At 36.0% G+C, this 26399-nt stretch overlaps 1 protein-coding gene across 1 annotated transcript in view; it reads right to left on the bottom strand.

Moving 5' to 3' along the window:
• Window positions 1-7283: 7283 nt before the first annotated feature.
• cdc37l1 (cell division cycle 37-like 1) overlaps window positions 7284-26399 on the bottom strand; it is an 81176-nt gene continuing 62060 nt past the window's right edge. Inside the window, exons 5-7 of the mRNA XM_028802303.2 lie at window positions 17266-17388; window positions 15032-15196; window positions 7284-9302 (exon numbers count right to left, since the gene is read on the bottom strand). Coding sequence (XP_028658136.1) covers window positions 9192-9302; window positions 15032-15196; window positions 17266-17388 — 399 coding nt within the window. The 3' untranslated portion in view covers window positions 7284-9191. The remainder of the gene's footprint in view (window positions 9303-15031; window positions 15197-17265; window positions 17389-26399) is intronic.

Consider the following 26399-nt stretch of genomic DNA (forward strand, 5'->3'; position numbering starts at 1 on the left):
ATTTTGCAATATTCCTTCTTGGTCACTGCACTGTCACCATTTTCATATGGTCAGACCCTCTCCTGTTAGATTCTATTGGCCCTCCGAGTCAGGTGCTCCTTGTCAGGTAGTACTTTCATCCCTAATACCAGTGCAGTTTTTTGTCCTCCTGCAATAATGGAGAAGGGACAACCCAACAATGACACGGCTCCCACATGACAATTGTTACAACTTTACAAATACATTTTTCTGTAATAAGCTGCAGGTCCCCTGAAACCCCAAGCTTCCAACTCAGACATAAAGCTGGGCTAACCGAAGGAGTAACTGGACTACCTGGTGGCCAGCACATTACCACATGCGTTTACTGTTTGTCTACCTCTGTAATTATGTGGAATAACCAAGGGGTCATTTTATTCTACTAGTTAAGAACACAAAACCAAAGTCATTAACTCCAGTTTACATTCAGTTTTATTTGAGATAATGCAAGAGCTTAATTATCAAGAAGTTTTTGTAACAGTTTATCTGTAAAAGATATATTGACTCACGGATTCAAAAAGATACAGGTGCTTTTTTAGTATTTGGCACAAAATTTTCTCATTAAAGCTTTTATACCTGGGTAGCATAACCTTATTATTTATTCTCATAAATACAGATTACAGAAATCATTCTCTAAAGCGAAAAATAACTAAAGGTTTATGCATTACCGGATAGAAGTGCAACAACCAATGTAAACCAAATGAGTATTACTGCAATTATCCAAAGGCCAAATGGCATATCTCCACCTGAGAAATTATGCTACATCATGGTCTATTGTGATGCTTTCAACTATTTGCCAGATAAGACCCAAAACATTTAAGAAACAGTTCATTTAACAGGAGTGCAACTTATAGACATATTTTCTGTGTCTACTGAGTGTGTTTACATGCACACACAAAACAGGAATACAAGTGAGTAAACCAGTTGGTTTCTTAAAAACCCATGTTTACATGCGAGAGTCCACCTAATGGAGTTCTCCTTTGGCAAAACACTCCAATGTCATAAAAAATGTTCTACAAATGATTACACATCATCAATGGCTGCCGTGAATTTGAAAACAGGAATGGAGTTGGCATCTAGCATTAACATTTTATGTTCAGCTCAGAAACATAAATTTTGTGGTTTCTGAAACTTGGAAGCAGACCATATCGAACAGAGTAAGGAATAATGAGATCATCTGGACATTTGACTCAGGAAACTTACCTTTGTGGATCCTTCCACCATTTACTACAATAGGTTATATGCACACAGTAGTGTGGACGTACTTCAGGTGAACTCTCAGCCAGCTCAGTAAATTCCATTGTCCATACTGCAGTGGTGAGAATGTTCAAGAAAAATAAGTTTTAATTCTCAGTATACAGATAGATCTACAGTTGAACATTGTGTATCTTTATGTCGGGCTTCAAGCAAATACAACAAGGTACTTAGTTTTCATACATTTCCGTCCGAAATACATGGATCGTCAATATCCGGAGAGAATGCTTTATGGTTAGACCCGATACCCGAGTTTGTAGCCGACATTTTAAAGAAAAAATTTTCATGAGCCAAGGTCTGAGACAGGGCTGTGATTGTTGAAGAAGGGAGCGGTCCCTGCATTGTTTTGAGTGGAACAATTTCTCGGTTCCACTTTCAAGACCGGTGGTTTGGGAGAGGTGAAAGCGACCAACGGAGGATCTCACACCTGGCGAGGAGGAGTAGGATAAAATCCTCAAGGGCAATGACTACGCTTCGGCTCTGGATCCAGGAATTGTCAACCTAGTGCTCAATGAAAACACATCTCTCAGAGAGGAGACAAAATGTATTGAGACCCTTACAATGAAACAGTGTTTTGGCATTCACCATTTTGCTGGCTCAGAGACACTCACTTTTTTACAAGGTAAGATATCCAGCAGACTCATGCTATTATGTATTAAGCTTACTGTACATACATCTTCATCTGTCCCTGAATAAAGTTTAGGCACTATATATTGAAATTGTTTTTTTAAAGAAGCCTAATGTAATCACATATTTGTCCCATGTTCATTGTAGACACAAGTTTTTAATACATCTGAATCTTACCTTTGTAATTGTGGATGTAGCTTGAAACATATAGTTTGAAGCCCTTCTCCTTTTTAGCTCCTGATGTTTGGCACAATGATTGAATAATATGACTTACGTTGTTAACCGTAATTCTGGGCACATCTTAAAGTGATCAGGTGAAAAACACCATAGCTAGTCTGTTTTGATATCCGTGCCGGAAGTGAAGCAGCTGACTGATGTGGAATTCAGAAGTGTGTGTACATATAGCCTATTGGCTGCTGGATGTGTGTGCAAAGCAAAAATATTTGCAGACTATGAAATCCTTAGCTACAACATGTTTAAGGGATTACATGGCCACATAACCAGGTTACTCATGGAGAAATCTACATGTAATTCTCATGTTTCTCTAACCAAAATAAGGTTATAGATGGAATTCTTGAAAATGAGTTTCTGTGAATAACTGGGTTATTAAAGTGCATGTAAACAAGGCTACAGAATCCTCTTCTGCTACCTCCACTAGTACTGTATTAGTTTTATGCTGATTGTCAGTATTTTTAGGTATGCGAACAAACATTCAGTACTGACTCCTCTGCATTTGTCCATCCATAATCAGGCAAGCTCACTCACACATGGTTCAATTTAAAGGCTTGAATTAACCTAACATACACCTTTTGGGGATATGACAGGAAAAAGGAACACAGGCATGCATTTTTCAAACTCTGCTCACATGCATCACACAGTCTACCTGAAGCTGCAATGTTACAAGATCCAGATCTTTGGAGGAGCTATGAAGTCTCAGTACTCACCACTGTTTCACCATGCCATCCAATTGACATTCAGTGATGAGGAAATGAACGGAGCAGAAATGCCTTATTGATAAACAGTCCACCTCACCCCACCAATATATTTGCTGCCCATCTTCCATGAACATAAATTGTGATGGCATACAATTAACAAATGAAATCAATTCCTCTAAAGTTAAAGCTTTACTTTAAATGTGCACTTACTTGCCTGAACTTCACTACAAAAAGGACTCTGAAGTGTGTATTATCTGATTGGCAATAATTTATTAAGAAGAGCATATAAACAGATCAACCATTCAGATGTTTTAGAATAGAAAAGTTAAAAAAAAAAAAAAAAAACCAAAACAAAACAAAACTTTTACTGAATTATAAATTGGGTTCTGAATATGTCAGGTATGCATCTTTTAACACTTTACAGGCACCATCTATGTGAAGACGTAATCCATTTACAGGGGCTAATAAAGTCATCCTTTCCACAAGATGGGTAGCACACATTATGGATAAGATGGTCTTGTCCAAGTGAATGGCACTCACATGGCTCCAATGTCGGAATCTGAATGGTTTACAGTATGAAACCAATCAGCACAGCAGTTCTGGAGGAAATCATTGGGCTTTTATGTTCTAAGAAAAAAATTGTTATTGGTTATATAATGTACCACTTAGGGAGCAAAATGTTTAAATATATTAACCAATATGTGACATACTGTATTGAATATTGTAAAAGTTAGGAATAATTGCAGTTTATAAGTAATAAACATAAATAAAAAATAACTCTGTGAAAAGCAGTAGTGCTGAACCTGCAATACAAGAGTGAAGCTTTACAGCTCAGTCCAAAACACTATGTGACCTTGAGCAAGTCAAGTTAATCCATCTAGGCTCAGACTATATATGAAAAGTCAAAACTATGTCATATTGGTAACTGTCAAATAAATAATACTACTACTAAAGCTGAATGTCTGAAGTGAATATGTATGATTTATGCTCATTAACTTTCATCTCCTTCACAATTTTTTGTAACTAAACAGTCATTTGTTTTAACAGCCATTTAGAGAGAGAAAGAGAAAGAGGTTGGGAGCGTGAGCCGATTACAGCACATTGTCGCACCCATCACACAACAAACCACCTGGACTGGGACTCAAGGGCAGCGGGGGACACCTCAGCACCACACTGGAACAGTGAGAGGTTGGCGGCTGGAGTGCCAATCCTGCCACCAACCCCAGGTTTTCCCTGTACGTTGGAGAACCTGCTTGCAGACATTTAGAATAAGAAAATTAATGAGAGAGCCTTGACAATGTATGTCTTTCATGCATAACCTGTAACAACATAGATAATTAAAACAACTTGAAATATGAAATATTAATTTGTTTGATTGGCATAGGGAATCAGACTAAATAAATTTGGCTGGTTCTGTCCTTCTTAATAATTACTTGCAATGGAAGTTTATGTGTTAATCACAATAGAAAAACTCTCCTGCTTGTTATATGCTGTATGAGATGCATTTAAAAGTACAGAATGCCAAAAACAGTGATGAGAACAAGATTTGTGGCCAAATTTTTGAAGCTCAGTTTATACCTTTTCTATATCAGATATGAAAGCAATCTTTAAAGTTAGAATTTTGAATGCTTCTCATTGCCAAATTAATTTATAATTACTGGAATGGGAAGTTGCTAGAGAAACAAGCAAAACAATCTATAGGAGGTACCTAAGAGTCAGTAAAAACAAGCAAGTTTTATTTTATATAGCACCATTCTGAACAGAACACCAATCCATGCTGACGTACTGTACATATCTACAGACTTCCTCAGGATTAAGGAGAAAGTCAGAATGAAATGGCATTTTTGGGGTTTAAAGACATGTTTTTGTGTTTTATATTTGTAATTTGCTTTTATTGTATTTAATTTGAAGAAAACTGTTATATCTGGTATGTTAGTATTATATGTTTTATTACTAGAATTCTATTGTAAAGTTCTGTTTTTCAAAAATAATATATAAAAAAAGGTCCAGTGCCTTAGCCAGCAGGCCATAGAGCCTGAAAAACATTCAACTATGTAACTGATTTATACATTTAGAACAACTACTTAATATATATATATGTATATTTAATACATACATATATACATACATACATATATATGTAAGTTATTTTTTTAGGAGTTTCTTTAAAAGTAAGTCTCAGTAGGTACCATTTTTAATTGTGCTGCTTCAATAATAATGTAACTGTTTCATAATAAAGTATTCAAACAAATTTTAGAAATTAAGAAATATTTAACTCATTGAATATTTCAAATAATATTATGGTTTTGAACAATCAACGTATGCTAATTCACTTAAGACATGAGACATGTTTTATATACAAAGTACATTTTTGGTGTCGAGTTCTTACTAAAATCACTAACACAGAGAAGATAACTGAAATCCAAAAACTTCATAATGACACAAAATGTATTGTTGTTTTTGTTAATTACATTTCCAGCAGTGACTGTAGTGCCCATGGAAATTAAAAACATAATCTACTAAAAATATAATAAAAATATTTTAAATAAACAAGCTACTTTAGAATTCTGCACAAAGATTCAAAGCTAGAATCCCATAGTATGAAATCTGACAACTAGTTAGTTTAGAGTGTTTCAAAATCTTCTTATTTTATTTTTCTGTTCATTTCCGGAGGTGATATGTTGTTAACAAACTGAGCATACCAGACAAGGCCTCTCTATTACTGGGAACAGTCTCTACCCCTTCTGAAACCATCTGAGAAACATAATCCCTCTCCATAATGACCCATGGATGCTTCTGGCTATTCTCCCCTTGGGCTGTGCCCAGGTCACAGTAGACATTCTCACAAAATGGCCAAAGCACCTGGATCTAGAGCACCAGTTCTACTCCCAAAGTATAAAACTCCTCATCCTGTCACAGACAATAGACCCTGCATCCCTGCACAATAACCACATTTTTAATTGTTTACATCCAAACTCTTTCTTCCAGTTGCTACTTACATCAAAATATTCAGGTGATACTTTAATCGAAATTCACAACTTCATCAAATTCCAAGTATAAATAAAACTACTGTAGAATGATGAGCCTTTAATTGCAGGGCCCATGAACCCTGACATGGCATACCTAACAATAAGAAAATATATCTAAGTATACTCTGATAAGCAGGGCAAGTGCTGTTACTAATAATTTATTACTGTCTGATATTACTATAACTATAAAAACCACTGCAAGTAGCTATTACAAAGACTTGTTCTGAATGAACGTATCTTTCTCATAAACAAAAAACACTGATTTACTTATTTGTAAATGCAAGTAACACATATAGAAAAAACTTTTTATATGGGATCTAAAAACATAATTTTAAACTTTGTACATAACATACATATTGCTTAAAGTCAAGACAAGGTGTTAACTACAAGTTTTTTCAAAAAAACTAATTAGGCAGTGTAAACGGTACTACTGTTTTACTATTTTTTTTAAATTTACATTTAATTCATAATTTTATTCTTGCCATTTCACCTTCTTGTTGGATCAACAACAAATTTTTAAAATCTTAATAATTTTGCCACATTATACAATAAAGCATATACCAGTAATGTGTCTGAACATGTACATTAAAGAGCGATTCATATGCCAGTGGCCTTGCATGATGCAGACTGCCTCATCTTCTTGTTAAATAATGATTAAGGAATTTTTCATATGGAAGAGAACAATCTTAGAAAAAACACCACTGGTCTTCAGCTACCATACAGTCATAGCCAAAAGTTTTGAGAATGACACAAGTATTGGTTTTCACAAAGTTTGTTGCTTCAGTATTTTTAGATCATTTTGTCAGATGTTTCTATGGTACACTGAAGTTTAATTACAAGTATTTCATAAGTTTCAAAGGCTTTTATTGACAATTACATTAAGTTTATGCAAAAAGTCAATATTTGCAGAGGTCTGGAAAAAGAAGGGCCAACACTGCAAACATTGGCACTTTGCATAAACTTGATGTAATTGTCAATAAAAGCCTTTGAAACTTATGAAATGCTTGTAATTATACTGCAGTATACTATAGAAACATATGACAAAAAGATCTCAAAACACTGAAGCAACAAACTTTTTGAAACCAATACTTGTGTCATTCTCAAAACTTTTGGCCATAATTGTAGTTCTGAAGGGGATAAGGCTAAGGAACAGTACAACTAGTATGAAGAATGTAGGTTTGCTAAATAACATTTTAAGCAGCATTCTATGAATTAAACAAATATCATTTTAAGTTAAGTTGGTTAAGAAATGTATATTGAATTAGTCCGTTAACATTAAATACAAGTGTTAAATTGGCAATGAAAGGGGCACACAGAAATGACTTGTAATTGAGTGAGGTGTATGGAAGTCAGGCAGCAGACAGATGGTGACCAGCTCCTCACAAAAGGTACAGATAACATACTGCATGAAACAACGAAAGGGCAGAATTTCATGAAGGCATTTATGTTGATGAAATAGCAAATAAAAAAACATGCATTCTACCTTTCTATGTGAAAATTTAAACTAAGATTTCTTCAAATGATAGGAAGTGATACTTTGCTAGGATATATTATTTCACCAATATACATTTATACTTTAAAAGAACAATTTACATAATTATTATTATACCCTAGGTTCTTGTCTATAAGCCGGACTCATGTATAAGCCGGAGACCAAAAATCATACGAATTTTTAAAATAAAATCGTATCATAGATAAGCCGGACTCATGGATAAGCCGAACGTACTATAACCTATAACTAATAGAAGGGAGGGAGGTCAGTGGTCTCACTCGCACCCATTTAATTTCTTTAAGGGGGGAGAGAGTGTGAGATATTGGCGTCTCTCTCACTCCCCGCATGGCGCGGTTGGAGCGGCCGGAGCGCGTTCTTTCTGCTCTGGGCGTCGCCGAGTCAACACGCGTGCGTAGCGGTCATTTAAATTGTGATTTTATATGTAAGCATATTTAAATATATATCGCGGATTTTTTGCTGGTTCGCGGATTTCTGTGGACAATGGGTCTTTTAATTTCTGGTACATGCTTCCTCAGTTGGTTTGCCCAGTTGATTTCATACAAGGGATGCTATTGGCAGATGGCTGAGAAGCTACCCAACTTACTTTTCTCTGTCTCTCTTGCGCTGACTATCTGTGATCCTGACGTATGGGGATTGAGCAGGGGGGCTGTTTGCACACCTAGACCATACGGACGGTCGTCTAAAAATGCTGAAAGATTATCTTCACGTTGCTATCTTTTGTAAAGCTGATTCCTGAAAAGACATGCTGCACAGTGCTTCACATACTTAAAAGCTCGAAGGGCACGTATTGATTTTTGACTGAAAAACAAACTCTGTCTCTGTCTCTCTCCCTCTTCCTGCTCCTGACGGAGGGGGTGTGAGCTGCCGCCTTCAACAGCTTTGTGCCGCGGTGCTTCGCATACTTAAAAGCCAAACAGACATATTGATTTGTTTGCTTCACTCCTTTGAAGAGGAAGATATGTTTGCATTCTTTTAATTGTGAGACGGAACTGTCATCTCTGTCTTGTCATGGAGCACAGTTTAAACTTTTGAAAAAGAGACAAATGTTTGTTTGCAGTGTTTGAATAACGTTCCTGTTTCTCTACAACCTCCTGTGTTTCTGCGCAAATCTGTGACCCAAGCATGACAATATAAAAATAACCATATAAACATATGGTTTCTACTTCGCGGATTTTCTTATTTCGCGGGTGGCTCTGGAACGCAACCCCCGCGATGGATGTATAAGCCGGACTTATGTATAAGCCGATATTCTATTTTTTCATTTTCACAACTTTTTTCCTTAGATAAGCCGCGGCTTATAGACAAGAACTTAGGGTAATAATTATCATTATTATTATAATAATTATTTTCTTTGCCAACCTGTCTTTATTCTAAAATGAAAACTTGTTGTTTTAAAAGTAAAATACAGATTAGATTTATGACAAAAATCAAATAAAGATTTCTAAACAAAACATTCCTTAAACCTTCCTTAAAAAACAAAACAAATCTTTTTGTAAAGTAGACTACAACAGAGCAGACGAATACCTGTAAATAAAAAATAAAGAGAATACTGCACATGTGTTGGTTTGGTGGGTAAATGGACCATTACTACCAGTACACAAAGAACATAACATACTGCTAATATTTTCACTGGAAACACACAGTCCAGCCCTTACTAATCTCTTCTTTTAGAGCAAGAAGATACAGTATTCAAGGTTTACAGTATGAGTAATATAAAGTGCAGCACTTATACAGGTGCATACCAATCAAAATAAAAAAATAGCAAAAAAATATTTTTTCACAATTTCTCTTTGACACAATGCAAAATAGAATTTTCTGCTACGAAGTTTCCATCCATCTGGATTCATCACTAGATTTTGCTTTTAAATCTCTCTCTGGAGAAATCCACAGTCCTGCACCTTCACAGCTCCTTACATAGTGTTCTGCAACCTGATGAATTAAAAGGAAGAAGCAGTTAAGGAAAAACCAACAGGAAATACCTCATAAATTAAAAAGAAATTGTTGTATACAATACACTACTTCTCGTTCTTTAATATGAATGCAAGTTTGATAATCAAATTAATTGTAACATACAAATATTTTGTATAAAATAAAAGATTACCTGAATATTCTTTTAATAATAATACTAATAATAATAACATAAAACTGACCATAGCTAAAAAAGGAAAGATGTGCTGTGCTATGCTAGGAATGAGGGAAAGACTCCTATAACGAGTTTTTTAAAGGATGATTAGGTGAATGAATGTAAATAATCCACAAACACAAGAATGGAATTTGCACATAAAATGCATACTGTATAGCCTTGTGACTAAAGATGTTTATTACTCCTGCAGCGAATAATTACATTTTAGTATTGTTTCATTCAGTATTCTGAAAGTCACAATAAAGGTGGAGTCAAAATCTGAAAAATGAAACCTCTAATCCCAGTTAGTAGAAAGAAGCCTCATTCACGGACTACTATGAATTGCACAAAAAAAAAAAAAAAAAGAAAAAAAAAGTAAAGGAGTACAGCATAAATAGTATTTACCACCTGGTAAATTTCACATTTTTCTACAAGTAAGAAAGTATGCCACTTGAGATGAAAATCCTTTTATTCTGCACTGAACTTGCTTAATTCAGCTCAGAATTGTAGGAACTACAGCTTATTCCAGCACTGAATGAAGACAGAAACCAACCATGGGTGAGAAGCTACTCTATTCCATTGCAGTCTCAACACCTAATTAAAAAACATGCATATGTCTATAGTGACTCATATTAGGCCATGTTAGAGATGTCAGTCAACAATGTACATTATGTCCATAGGATGTGAGAGGCAAACTGAAATAATAATAATAATAATAATAAAAAAAAAAAAAAAAAAAGAAAACAGGAAATGTACACATTCTACACAAGATGTACCTGGGCAATGCCTGTTGATTAATCTTTACTAACTATAAGCAACAGTTGTATAATTTGACAATAATGATGTAATTCCAAGAAATTGAACTTATAAAATACAGTACATCTTTGTCAACAAACATCATATGCTAATGCATGTCACAGTACTATAATGTCTAACTATTGACAAAATAAACAAATACAGACAATATACAATGAATCAGTTGTAATAACAAACTGAGCCTAAAATTGCCACCTAAACTGAAATTTTGTGGAACAGCCTAGCACAAAAACTATTATGACTTTTAATTACTTTTTAAAAGACTAGCCTCTTATGTACTAGGTTAATATACTCTGCTATTCAGTCCAGATTTATGTAGCATTTTGCATCCTTTAATGCTCAAATTTGTCAAAAAAGAAGAGACACTAAAATCTGAAATTTGACAGAAACTAAGTGTCCATTAGATATGTTGCTTGCATTCAAAATAGAAAATGACACACAGTAAAAGGCCATAAGTTCACAAACCTTTTAAACTCAAAATTCTCCATTTTCACACATATCAGGTTACCAAACAGTTCATGTGTTAAGAGATGATTAAGAGATGAATTTATTTCAGCTTTTAACCACTATGTCAGATTTTTAATGAGCCAAAAGTTTACACAAAAAAAGGTGACTAACTCTTGAGACAGCATGGATGACTCTTTTTTGTAGCCATTTCCTGCCTTGTGTGTTTTAATGACTTTGTTTCTCACATCAGCAGAAGGCTCCTTTTCTTAATTTTTGCAGTGATAGTCCAACAAAGACAATGGCCCTTAAAAAGGTGTTTTTTTTACTGTATATTCAAAGAGCTGTACCGTAAAGGACTCGCAAGTAGTACCTGATTATGTTTAATTATGGTCAAATGACTGAAACCTTTGTATCATTTGTGATTAGTTTATCAGGTGTGTAAACCTGGAGCTTCCAAAGCACAGAGATCTAAAGCTTTTGCAAACACTAACGTTTGAGTTTTTCATCAATGGTTTATTTTGACTTTGGAAATGTACTGTTACAGCATAAGAGTTCACATTAAAATTACTGCATAGATACATTTGTGTACAAATCTTTTTTCATGCAGAAAATTATGAATACTTTCAAAAGGATCGAATACTTCTGCACGCCACTATAAGGGCCTATCTATAAAGCCAGTGCCTTCTTGGGGTTAACACAATGGGGAAATCAAAAGCACTTAGGCAACACCACAGGAGGAAAATTGTGGATTTCCAAAAATTTCAAGGTGCCAGGAGCAAATGTGCAATCAATTGTATAAAAATAAAAAGCTTGGGACCACACAGGCTTTATATTGTTCAGGAAAGAGGCACAAATTGACTCTTTGATTCAACAGAACCCCAAGAGAACACCTAAGGAACTGTTCAAGGAATCTACCATTAAGAGAGCACTTCACCACCACGGCTTGAGAGGTTGTTGACCAAGGAAGAAACTATTACTCTAAAACCGACATAAAAAGCTATAGTCCATTTTCCAGTTGAGTATATGCGGTATTAGCATTATTTTTATTATTATTAATATTATTCATTATCGTTATTTGAATCATTATTATACTTTAATGTTTTTCATGTTTTAAAGCAGAAAGATGCAATGCTTTTTACATGTTTTTCGAGAAAAAATGTAACTCTAAGGAGGTTAAGGAACTGTAGGAAATCCAGTGCTTTGTGGTACAAAACTCCATGCTTCATCCATGCAAAGAAATCTTAAAGGAAATGGTCTTGTAGAGCATGTTCCTGCCAAGAAACCATTCTTGTAGAAAGGTAACAAAGTGATGAGTTTGCAGTAGATGAAAAACCAATTAGCATGGAGCAATAACCAGTGCCACAAAGTCTTGTGAAGTAATGAGTTGAAAATATTTTTGGTATACAAAGAAGCCACTATGTCAAAAGAAGCTTTGGCAAAAAGTATACTAATGCCTGTCTGCAGCCTTCTGTGAATCCAGGTGGCAGCTCTGTCATGGTCTGAGTGTGACTTTCAGCCAACAGTGTTGGGGACTTGGTCAAATTCAATGGAGTGATGACTGCTGAAAATATAAGCAGATTTGGATTCATCATGGTGTACCTTCAGGAAAATCACTGATAACTGAATTTAAAAGTAATTTTTTTAGTTGGCCTAAGTGTATTTTGTTTTTTCTTGACTATTTTAACTACTTTTTATGAAAAGGAGACAATAATTCTTTAGACATCAGAGCAGAGTTTGATAGACATACTGTAAAATGGATGCAGAAACCTTTGTGAAATCTTTTAATCCCCCGCCCCCCCAATAAAATTTCATAACTTTGCACACAATTTAAATAAATGAATTTAAAAATTGTCAGGCTTGTACTAATTATCCCAAAATTAAACACAACTTCTGAAATTAAGAGTTTCTTCAGTATCACATCTGCACCTAAACTAATGTGGAAGATTTCTCAAGTATTTACACCTTTACAAAGTAGTTAATAATTTAGAAATCAAGTGAAATAACAAACAGCAAACTGATTAAACAATAAAAAAGTAAAGAGTAAGTTATAAACAAACACACCTTTGGGTGCATATTGCTGAGCACATTCTGTAACATCTGCATATCCTGAAGCTGAATACTTTGCTTAATTTCCTTAAATGAATAATAAATATTATACTTTGGGCCAAATCAATCAGAACAACTGAGGATACTCATATTCTTTTGTGGATACCATTTTGCTAATAAATTTCACAACTGAAAGTAAAATACATCTAAAAAAAATTCAGACACAGACTCAAATCAATATATTTACCATCAATACTAATTTAAAATTATGCAAATCACACAACCGGACTCTTAAACCTGTTGTCAAGAGAGTCTAATAGTCGACAATAGAGTGATAGAGATGTCTATTGAAAGGGGATTTTTAGAACAACATTCAAACATATTGTCTCTCTGGCTTTGTATGCTATATTTGTTTAACAGCACATTGGCTATAAAAAGTATGGACCACTTCCACGTTTACCATATTTCCAAGGACATTTTCATGTTTAACTTTTCCATTTTTCTGACCCTATACAAATATATATTTTTATCAGTTACTTACTCTGTGTTATTTGTAGTGGTGGACAAGCAAAATAAATAAATAAATAAACAATTTCATGCTTTATACAGAACAGAAATCACAAAGCTTACGATACAACAGGCTTCAGTGGAGGCCTTCATGGGGCCAATACAGCAGCAAACAATATGAAAATATCCATGAAAAATATCTCAAGTACTCATATTACATAATCCACATGTCAGTTATCCAGTCTTATGCTCACATTGTCCAAAAGGCATGCATTTTGGGTTTGAAATATTGTTAAATAAATATTTCTGGTATAACAGAATAGTGCACAAACATGAAAAACATTCAGATAGGATCAAGCTTTTAAACTCAAGAACTGCCTCCCCTCACATTCACTGGGTAAGAGTACTGACCACAACTCCTTGTTGTCTGCAAGTTTGTACTTTCTCCTTGTGTCCAAGAGAGTTTTCATTCCAAGTGTCCAGTTTTACCTACACATTCCAAGCCAATTTCACTAGCCGACATAACATTAGTTAACAGAAATACTATTTCTTTAATGTACAATTCAGAGCTTTATGTCTGCCTTGCATTTTTTTGTGATTAAGCTACCAATAGGTAATCAGAGGTATGAGACTGTCCAAAAATGCAACCGCCTCCATAAAGAAAAGAAGAAGAAAAAAAACGGTCAGGAAATACCTCTGTGTACCACTGAGGTCAAAATGGGCCACCAGTATTCAGCCTAGTACCTCAGAAGTAAAATCTCAGTGGCCACTTAAAACCAAAAGGAAAAGACGCAGAGATCTTAGTGTAGTACTGTATCTTGAAAGGTGACAAAACTGATTCTCACTTATTTCAACATTAAATGATCTGCTAAATACACAGAGGGAGAGAAAGAAAGAGAGAGAGAGAGACCATGGACTGTAGGGCTCATACTGGTAGGCCACACCATCTCAGCTCTTTCATGATGAACCCAACAGAAGATTGTCAGAAAGCACTACATCATACTTTTTTCCTAAGCAGTAAGATGGTGGGGCAGCATCCTAGTTGCACTTGGAGAGCTAATCCTTCTAAATTTGATAATACACCAGAAGCTGTAAGTTGAAGTTTTTTTTAAAGATATTAAAGGGCTACCCTGAGAGAACAGCGACGTGAGGAAGAGAATGCAGGGACTTTTATACATCCTTGTATCTTTTAAAATTCAGTCACATACCCATTACTCACTTACACCAGGCAAATATAGACCAAAAAAGGAGGTAGGTCTGAGTCAGCCTTAATGGTTGAAATCAGTAGGCTATGACAATCTTAGATTTGAACAGAATCAATTTATCAATAAAGGATTGTGGTGTGATAAACTGCAGTAAAGCTTGCACTCTTGAATCTGCTCAGCTTGATTCTGAGAGGACATGCTGAGCCCCATCTTATATGACAACTTTTCTGGTAAATTCATAATTATGCTATTTAAATATAACCTCAGAATTAGTCTGAAAACCTCATTTAAGTAGCTATCATTTCATGGTCTCCAGGAAATATTAAACTGTATAACTAAAGAAGAAATTTTCTCATTACCTTTTCTTTGCCATGGATCACTGACCTGTTTATTAACTGTATATGGTAAACTGTCGATGTCCAGCTAGCTTTGTATGCATGGAAATAAATCCACAGAAATATGTATAATTAAAAAATTAAAAGATGCAAAGTATAATGATGGTAATATAAACTTACTGTTGGTAGAGAATTAAGGACTTGTTTTGAATCCAAGCAACCATAGCCAAGCTGCTGCCGATCTTCTAAACTTGATGGCCTGCCCTTCAATTCATTCTCCTTAAGTCGCCATTTAAAAGAGTCCAACTCACTCTTAAAAGCTTCCAGATAACTTCCATCTCTTTCCTTAAACACAAAAATAAAAAATATTCCAAAATGTGTAATATAAAATTGAAACTTATTTTGTTTCTAATTAACTGGATTTGTGGAATATTAAAGATAGTCAATAACAAAGAGCACGATTTACAAACCATTTAAAATCTCTTATTTTTTAAAAATGTGTTCAGCTTCATCCACAAAAATTATAAAATAGGATTTTAAATGCCTAAACATATACTTTATTTTTTAGATTCATCTTCCATTTCAAAATCAATTACACTGCACTTTACAATCACTTACTGTAAGTTACTATCAATCTTAAATAATTGGGGCTTGTATTATGAATTAAAGAATAGGTTGATTAAAAAAATGTTAAGGAAGTGGACACTATTTTTTTGTGTATTAGAATTGTATTTCATTCATCTGCAACAGTCTGCATTTAGTTTGTGAATGTGAAGTGTTCATTATATTAAATGACATTTCTAACTGATACATTATTTGTATTATTTTAGGTATATTGTGTACAATATCCTCTGAAAAGAAGTGGGTAGTAAGCCAGTTTTGGCCTACATATACACTTACTTGTTTGATACACAGCAGCACAGACTCGAACAGTAACAATTAAAAAGAGCTTTTAGGGGGTTGTATAAAAATTTGCCATTGCATAATTATTGGCACCCTTTTGCATGATTCATATCAAATCAATTTGATTGGAAGAACATACTAGATTCTCTTTGCAGTGAACTGCCATGTCATGAATAAAGAATGTTGGCTATAATACTTTAAAAAGGTCACTTCATTAACTGTTATGTATTAACAATGCCACAGACAGTTATCAACCATAAAAATGCAAAAGGATACAAGCCTGCATGCATAGAAAATTATATTCTTAAAGTTGATGATTTGCATATATTCAAAGAGAATCATGAGCATATATAAAACTAAGCATTACATCCCAGTGCATGTTAGTATATCAAGGGTTAAATCACAAAATGGCTTGTGTCTGTATATTTTTTATTTTTCTTAGCAAGCTGGAAACCATCAATATTTCATGAGTCATGGTCAATTATGTAGAGAGAGGCTGACAGGCAGCAACCCACCCCCTCTTCCATGTGTGTGAACGTGAGCAGAGGACTAGAGGTAATGGTGGCAGAATTGGATAGGTTCAAGGTGGGGAGAGGGCCTGTCAAGTGGGCATGATGGACAGAATAGACTGCTATGCTCCTTAGGCTGGGAAATATTGGTGGAGCTAATTAGAGCCAGGACCATAGCAATGGAAGCTGGGGGTTAGACAGGGGTGGCAGATGAGCTGAGTAAGGCTAAACTCTTGATAAGAACTGTAATAAAAGTAAAGTAGACCCTATGCTAATTGCTCATTTCACTGAATTAAAACGGTTCTGTACTTTTGCAGTACAGTACCATTCTGCCAGCACATCCTGAGGTCTCCAAGTGCCTACTTTGAGCAGCGTATTTCTGCTACAACACAAGGTCATGTTCTGAGACATTGGCACTTCCGCTTTGACAATTTAGCAGGGTATTAAGAAATGTGTTGTTCATGAAACTATTGTAAACCTCTCAGAATATGGTAAGAAGAGGACAACTGATCAAAGATGTTTTAATAAGGTTGCTATACTGAAAAAAAAAAACTGAGAAAGGCTCTTTTGGAAAAGGTCAAAGAGGACGTTTGTATTTTTTTTTTAATTCTTCTGAACTGTAGCTGTGATATCTTTCACTTGGATGTTATAGATTGTATTGAGTAAGTAAAGCTGGAAAAATATTGGTTTGTGTGTTTTCGTTTAAGGCTGTAAAGCAAAAAAAAAAAGGGAATATATCAAAAGGGGTGATTCTTTTCTATACCTACTGTACATTTAACAAAGAAAGTGAAAAACTTATCAGAAAAAATCTTTTGGATGGTTTCTTTACAAGTGCCACATATGTATAAACAACTAAACTAAAAGCTGACAGACATGTTTAAGAGGTTCCAAAAACACAGCCAGCTTCTCACAGACAAAATAAAAAATTATAAAGTCTTTGGGTAAAGGTAACCTTTCTTTTCATTTTCTCATACACACTAAAAAAAGAATTCTCTCTCTTACTCTTGCTTTTTGGAAGAAGTATCTGAAGAAACTCCTAGGGTCAACTTTGTGGCTTTTAGCCATTTCCAAAATAAACTGCATCACTACAGCTTGGTGTGCCACTTGATCCATCAATGCTTCTTTCTATTAATAAATAAATAAATAAAACATTAAAACAGAGGAGAAATTACACTTAACACACACATTTGTTAATTGTGCATTATTAGTCATACAATGAACTACATTATTAAGGTAATTCTGAACCCACTTGTAAAACTCACTTTTAATAAGTTGCAAAAGTGCCTTAACAAAAACATTTAGAAGTCAAGGAGACAAGAAGTGTATTTACACTATAAAGCTATGTTAGGAGCAAAAGATATCAATAGCATCAACATTTTTTTTTTGCCCCTCAAGACCTTAGAGCTTCATGTCACTTATAATTGGTTAACACTTGCTCTGTCTCTTGTATCAATACAGCTCTACTGACTAATTTTCCAGTAATACCAATCTCCAGAATTTCTGTTTTTACTCTTTGTGAAACATTTATCTTCCAATTGTTCACACTTTAATATAGCACATAACTAGGGCTAATTTGATTGTAAAAAAATGAAATTAAATGAGAACAGATTGATGAGATTGTTTATATTTGAACAATTTTAAAATTGTTCAAATGTTCAAATATAAAGAACCTCATCAAATCTGTTCTCATTTAATTTAACTCATATTATTCCAATATTTTGGAGTCTACATAACAGTCAGCTTTCTTCTTTTAGCTTGGTCCGTTTCTTTTGTCTTTACCTGCTTGAAGAAAGACTCAATAGCTTATAAAAGTTACTTTAGGTGTACTAGATTATGCTCCATTACAAGACAGGTCCTGATTTCATCATATACAATACACACACACATATATATATATATATATATATATATATACACACACACACACACACCACACACATATATACATATACATATACACGTATATATACACACATATATATATGTGTGTGTGTGTGTGTGTGTGTGTGTGATATAGATTATATATATATATATATATATATATATATATATATATATATACTAGGGAAGCACCGATACCGAAACGGGGTATCTGGTATCGGCCTCGATACCACATTTTCTAAAGTACTCGTACTCGTTAAAAGTCCCCGATACCGGGGACCGATACCACGGTCTGGAGAAATGTCTATGTTTGAGCGGCATGTAAGGGGTTAATCACAGGCGCTGAGTGCCCGCCCCCAGACCCCGGCTGCAGCTCAGAGCTGGGAGAAGGCGAGGCGAGACATGTCAGCCGTGTGGAACTATTTCAAAGTGAATGAAGACGACAAAACAAAGGCGGACTGCAAATTAGTGCTCAGCGAAATTGTCCAGAGGAGGCTCAAAAGGTAGCGCATTTAACACAAGTAATTTAATCAAGCACCTAAAATCCCAACACGACAACGAGTACAAAGAGTTTACCCACGCTTCTAAACCAACACAACCCACGCTGCAGCAAACTCTTGCAAGACGAGAGAAAATGTCCAGAGACAATCCACGTGCTGTGAAAATAACACAGGCAATTATCGAGTACATTGCATTGAGTGTCCAGCCACTCTCGGAGGGTAGAAAATGTGGGATTCCTGCGTCTCCCTCCATGTTCTGGAGCCCAGATATGATGTCCCAAGCCGCCGCTACATGACTGACACGGAGCTGCCTAAACTACACGGCTCCGTGAAAAAACATATCCACAGCCTACTGCAAGCCTCCTCTGCGTTTAGTTTCACTACGGATATTTGGACAAGCAGTGTTAGCCCCGTGTCGCTAATTAGCCTAACCTCCCAGTGGATAGACGAGAGTTTCACACCGCAACGAGCCATATTACATGCGAAAAAATTCCGCGGCTCGCACACCAGCCAGGCTATAGCGCATGTGTTTTGAGGAAATGCTCCAGACATGGGGTATACCTAAAACATCAGTACATGTTGTGCTTCGTGACAATGCCAAAAACATGATTAAAGCCATGAATGACGCAGGGCTCCCAAGTCTGCCGTGTGTCGCGCACACGCTCCAACTGGCTGTTCACGAGGGCTTATTAGCACAGAGGAGCATAGCTGATGCTATAGCAGTGGGGCGGAAAATAGTTGGGCATTTTAAACATTCCGCCTTAGCCTACTCCCGCCTCGAGGACATTCAGGGACAGCTCAACCAGCCAATAAAGAGACTGCAGCAGGACGTACAGACGCGCTGGAACAGCACGTATTACATGCTCCAGTCCCTCATTGAGCAAAAGCGAGTGCTGGGGGTGTATGTGTCCGAGCATGAACTCCCAGTCCCTGACTATCTCACCGCTCACCAATGGGCTCTTATGGAGAAGACTGTTGCCATCCTCGCCCCCTTTGAGGAACTAACTAAAAAGTGAGCAGCTACGACGCACTAGCCTCTGATGTCATCCCCAGCTGTGACTGTGCTAGTGAGACTTCTAAACAGAGAAACAGACGAGGACCACGGCGTCAAGACAATGAAAGCAACCTTACTGGCAGCTGTCAAGAAGCGCTTCAGTGACGTTGAGACCAACCCACTGTACTTCATCTCCACCATACTTGACCCAAGGTAAAGTCTGTGTGCTATAGGTATTCAATGATAAACTACAGTACTAAATGTAAGATTAATTTCCATCTGAAATATTATATTATATTTTTGTAACTAAAATACACAAATACAAATGTATGCAATATATACTGTATAATATGAAATATATTTCCCCTATTACTACCAGAAAGCCAAATGGCTGGCATTTGTGACAGTGGTTTAGGGGAAACTAAAATCAGTCCTATTTTTCCACATATTAATACATTCATGAATTTTGTTCAGGTATAAAGATCGCTTCTTCCCCAACAACACTGCTCCGGAGGCCAAGCTGCACCTGAAGCAGGAGCTGCAGATGATGTCCAGAGCTGAGGCAGAGGGGAGTCTGGCAGAAGCTGCAGAACCTCCTGCTAAACTGTTCCTCAAGGCCAGGCCAGCACTGGCAGCAGTCTGGACACTGTATTTGAAGAAATCGCTAAGGAGCATTCCCAGGCAGCACAGCCGCTGGCAGCAGGTGCTGCCATTGAGCTCGACACATACCTCGAGAGGCCCCAAGCCCTCGTGAAGACAGTCCTCTGAAGTACTGGGGTGTCAACAAAATCAGGTTCCCCACTTTGGCTAAAATGGCCCAGAAATACCTCTCAGCCCCATGTAGCAGTGTGGAAAGTGAAAGGCTTTTTAGCTCAGTGTCACACATTATAGATGAAAACAGAAACAGGCTGACTGTTGATAATGCAGAAAAGCTACTTTTCTTAAAAAAAAACCTGCCACTCACTTTTCTAAATAGGCTCCATTAAGTGAGTCGTCTTAGACTTGATGTTAATACCTACCTCAGTTGCACTGACTGCCACAGTTCTATGTTGGTGGATGTTGATAGTTTATTTCAAATATTGTGCACTAAATAGCAAAGATGTTTATTAATGCCCCTTGTGTTGACCAAAGCGGCAGAGTTTACAACAAACTGAAAAAAAATACTTGAGTTGCACTATCACTGTTTAAATTTTTTTTTATAATTATTTATTCTGTAATATGTTGCATACAACATGCTTTTCATTTTAAATAAATGTTCTTAATTCCAAACTAGTCCCTTGTTTTTTTGTTAAATTATAGGACTAAAGCTGTTACCTGTAAATTTAAATCATGTTTTTATTAAGTACTCGGTATCGGCGAGTACTGAAATGCAAGTACTCGTTTCCAAAAAAGTGGTATCGGTGCATCCCTAATATATACACTGTATATATATATATATATATATATACACAACACTATATTATATATATATATATATATATATATATATATATATATATATATATATATATATATATATATACACATATACAAATACAGTGGAACCTCTAGATACGAGTTTAATTCGTCCAGCACTGAGCTTAGTATAGCGAATTTCTCGTATCTAGAACAAACTTCCACATTGAAAATAATGAAATCCAGTTAATCCGTTCCGCACCCCAAATATATTAACATAAAAATCAATTTTCCTAACAAATAACACTGATAAATTATATATACTGTAGTCTACCTTTAATAAATAACACTGGTAAATAATATAACTGATTATTAAAAGAATCAAAACAGGTGTCCAAAAGTGCAGTAGAGCATTCAATAAATCTTTAAATAAATTAATCCTTAAAACAGTTGTGAAGTGGAGGTTTAAAATACACAAGAATAACAATCCTTTAACACGAGGTTAAAACGTCAAAAGGATGCAGTCTTTTAAAAAACAGATGACAATCCCCCCGGTGCTTCTTCTCTGTTAGCGTCTCACCTGACGGGCTCTGCACAGGCGAGACACTCTTAATGCAGCTGACCTTCTCTACACCGTCCTGCTTCAGCTGTGTTGGCTCGCCTGTTCAGGCTCACTGTTCAGCTACAGCGCGAGCCGCAATCGCTTGCTCTCCCGCACCGCTTCCTACAAATCCCACCCCGCCCGCCTGCCTGCCGCAACCTCCGTTCTCTCTCCTCTCTTTTCTTTTACTTCTTCTCCCCCTTAACCGGCTCGTGCTTCTCTATATATGCGGGCGAGGGACATGGCAGCTGCAGCCCCATCAGCCACAGGAACAATCATGGATGTGGGCAGTTTTCCCACCTGTGCACTTAAGTGAGAACGCAGACACCGCAGATCCGGCTCGCAACTGCTACCACGCCCCCATCGCTAAGCCGCGAGCTTATACCCACAGCCTGGCTCGTGGCTCGTTACTCGAGCCAATGCTCGCATTTAGATCTGAATTTTTCGCTCTACTTTCCTCGTATTTTGAATTTCTCGTATACAGAGGTTGATCGTATCTCGAGGTTCACATGTACTAGCAAAATACACGTGCAGCGGAGAAGTAGTGGTGTTAAAGAGGTTATGTAAACATATATATACATACATAAACATATATACATATATATACATATCTACATATACATATACAGTAATCCCTCGCTATATCGCGCTTCGCCTTTCTCGGCTTCACTCCATCGCGGATTTTATATGTAAGCATATTTAAATATATATCGCGGGATTTTTTGCTGGTTCGCGGATTTCTGCGGACAATGGGTCTTTTTATTTCTGGTACATGCTTCCTCAGTTGGTTTGCCCAGTTGATTTCATACAAGGGACGCTATTGGCAGATGGCTGAGAAGCTACCCAACTTACTTTTCTCTCTCTCTCTCTTGCGCTGACTTTCTCTGATCCTAAACGTAGGGGGATTGAGCAGGGGGGCTGTTCGCACACCTAGACTATACGGACGGCTCGTCTGAAAATGCTGAAAGATTATCTTCACGTTGCTACCTTCTGTGCAACTGCTTCCTGAAGCGACATGCTGCACGGTGCTTCGCATACTTAAAAGCTCGATAGGGCACGTTATTGATTTTTGTATTGAAAAAACAAACTCTGTCTCTCTCTCTCTCTGCTCCTGACGGAGGGGGGTGTGAGCTGCCACCTTCAACAGCTTTGTGCCGCGGTGCTTCGCATACTTAAAAAGCCAAACAGCCCTATTGATTTGTTTGCTTTCCTATCTCTTTCTGACAGGCTTTGCTCCTGACGCGCACTCCTTTGAAAGGAAGATATGTTTGCATTCTTTTAATTGTGAGACTGAACTGTCATCTCTGTCTTGTCATGGAGCACAGTTTAAACTTTTGAAAAAGAGACAAATGTTTGTTTGCAGTGTTTGAATAACGTTCCTGTCTCTCTACAACCTCCTGTGTTTCTGCACAAATCTGTGACCCAAGCATGACAATATAAAAATAACCATATAAACATATGGTTTCTACTTAGCGAATTTTCTTATTTCACGGGTGGCTCTGGAACGCAACCCCCGCGATGGAGGAGGGGAATTACTGTTTATACATATACACAACCACATAAACATATATATATTACATATACAAATGTAAATATCTACATATATATATACATATAAATATAGACATACATATATACATACATAAACATATATATATATATATATATATATATATATATATATATATATATATATACTGTATACTATACATATCTACTTATTGGCTCTGTATTTAGGATATAGCGGGTTGGATAATGGATGGATGGACAATTGTATGCATAGCCCTATTTGCCCGTTTTCGTTTTTTTTCTTTCTTCAGTAATATTTCAGCAAACCCGGAGCTTGTCAGTTCAAATCCTGGTACTGACACCACTGTGTGACCCTGAGGAAGTCACTTCACCTGCCTGTGCTGCAAAAAACAAAAGTAATGTAACAAATTGTACCTCAGATGTTGCAAGTTGCTGGAATAAAGGCATAAGTAAAATAGATAAATATGTATTATACACATAGGAAGCATTAATTTATTTTCAGTCAAGTCATCTGCAGCAAACCTTTATAAATGAGGGTTTCTCCTTTTTAGATAGTGCAAACTGTTTCTTCTTCATTGAGGTTTTCTCTTGGAGAGCTTTTTTCATTTCATTGAAAATTAAAGTAACAGCTGCCAAATATATGTAGCTTTCTTATTAATTTTTCAACATTGTGTAAAATAACTTTATAAAGTAACATAAAAGGTTTAAATACTGGTTATCCTTTTACACTAAAATATTACTAAAGAGATACAAAAAAAGTAAAATGCATATGTTCTTTTTCTTTAAGGAGATTTAATATTACTGAAGAAAGAAAAAAAAAAACTAAAACAGCCAAATGGGGCTATGCATACAAACTTAAAAGGTTTAAATAAAACAGAAATATACACTTTTATTTTTACTTGCTTAACTTGTGGAGGGTGTATCTTGTAGCAAAGCCCTAACTTTTTTTGTGAAAGCCCGTTTCAGTCAATAAGTCTTAAAAACAGGTGTAAAGATATTGACAATAAGCTACGCAAACCCACCAAGACATGGAATCGTTTAAATCAGTATCATTACATCTTCCTTTCTTAAGAGAAGTAAGGCAGTACTTATAAGCTTACATATTTATATATAGACATACATATATATATATATGTATATATCCGAAGCTATATATATATATATATATAGACATACATACATATACATATATATCTATATCTATATATATCTATATCTATTTATGTATATCTATATATATCTATATCTCTATATACATCTATTAAAATCTATATCTATTGATGTATATCTATATATACTCTATATCTCTATATACATCTATATATATCTATATCTACATCTATATATATATATATATATATATATATATATATCTATATATCTATATCTAAATCCCCGCGAGTACTGCTTTTAAATTTTTATTAAGAAGAAAAGCTTTTTAAATTGAGGGAAAAATATCCTAATAGCAATTTGTTAAGGATCTGTTTTTTTGTGAAGCAGGCCTTAAACACAGCTTTTCCGCTGTTTTATAAGACGAACGTCATATAAGGTTCTTCCTTTTTCCTTGCTTCGCCAAGGAAGGAGCCTTTTTATTAAATCCAAGGGTTCTTCGCTTTTTTTGTTTTTTTTTGTTTATACAATTTGTTATAGTTCTGTTTGTATGACGACGTTGTCAGTTCAGCACTCAGGTTGTAATATGACACAAGCTGTGCAAGCTTACTGGTAAGAATGCAACGTATAGTTGATACATGAGAAAAGCACAATCATGCCTCAAATCAATGGCAACCTTTTGTAGGTCTATGAACTTAATTTAAAGTTTAGGTTTAACATGGTGCTTTCTTTCTGAAGTCACCTGCACTCATGAATATGTCTGTATGCGTCAGTCGCTCAAATCCCCACACTCACAACCGGCGAAGTACTGCTTTTTAAATTTTTTATTAAGAAGAAAAACCTTTTAAAATTGAGGGAAATATACCAATAACAGTTTGTTAAGGATCTGTTTTTTTGTGAAGCTGCCTTCACTCGAGTGATCACTTCGAGCTGACTTCGCTGGCTAACCATAAGCGTTACTGGTAGGTAACCACCCCATACAATCAGATTGTGAATCAGACTACGAATGCCGTGAATGTAATTACCCCAGATCTACATGGTGTCAAATAAACGAACACACGCCGTGACGCAATTTTAGGGGCTTTGCCTGTAGACGCTGACGTCCGAGTTCGTTCCCGTAAGGGAATGAAGTGAGTGGGTGGTTACCTACCAGGTAACGCTTATGGTTGGCCAGCAAGTGAGGTAACATCAGCCACGGTGCCTTCAGTTGTGAGAAGCAGATCATAGAATGGATGAAAATAGTTTACTGTCAAATAATACAAAGAGTATGCGACACGTCTTTCCCCTTATTCTTGGCTCATCAGGCGTACACACTCACTGCACTCGCTTACGGTAATCGTACCTCGGACGTCAGCGCTAGAGGGGCTTCACAGCGGTGAAGTATTGCTTTTAAATTTTAATTAAGAAGAAAAGAAAACCTTTTTAAATTAAGTCTTAAAAAGAGGTGTAAAGATATTGACAATAAGCTACGCAAACCCACCAAGACATGCAACCGTTTAAATCAAGGCGCGAGTCGAAAAACACCATCCCATAATATTAGTTAACGATTAACACATTTCTATATGTATTGTAAGCATACAATACAACTGATAATATGTTGCGCTTATTTATCTGGTGTACTGACATTTTTGTGCGTTTAACGCCTGAAATCAAACGTGGTTTGTGCCCTTCAGAATGAAAAGAGTTGCATTTTCCTTTTAATAAAAAGGCGGTAGCTTTTACGCCTGAGAAATCCACCCCGTAAATGCACACATTTAATTGGCACATGTGTTAATACGTATGCTTACACAGTATTAAAAGACACTCAACAAATTACACAGTATAAAAGACAAGTCAACAATTAACGTCATTTACCTTCGTCCCCGCGTTTTGACTTGTGCTGTAAATCTCTCTCCTCGTTTTCAGTTCAACCGTGATTACGTAGGAGGCGTAATACGTGACTGACGCAATACGTGACTCCGCCTCCTCCATTAGAGTATATGGAAAAAAAACAGGTTCCAGTTATGACCATTACGCGTAGGGAATTCGAATGAAACCTGCCTAACTTTTGTAAGTAAGCTGTAAGGAATGAGCCTGCCAAATTTCAGCCTTCTACCTACGGGAAGTTGGAGAATAGTGATGAGTC

The sequence above is a fragment of the Erpetoichthys calabaricus genome, chromosome 5, assembly GCF_900747795.2.
Source record: "Erpetoichthys calabaricus chromosome 5, fErpCal1.3, whole genome shotgun sequence".
Lineage (NCBI taxonomy): Eukaryota > Metazoa > Chordata > Cladistia > Polypteriformes > Polypteridae > Erpetoichthys > Erpetoichthys calabaricus.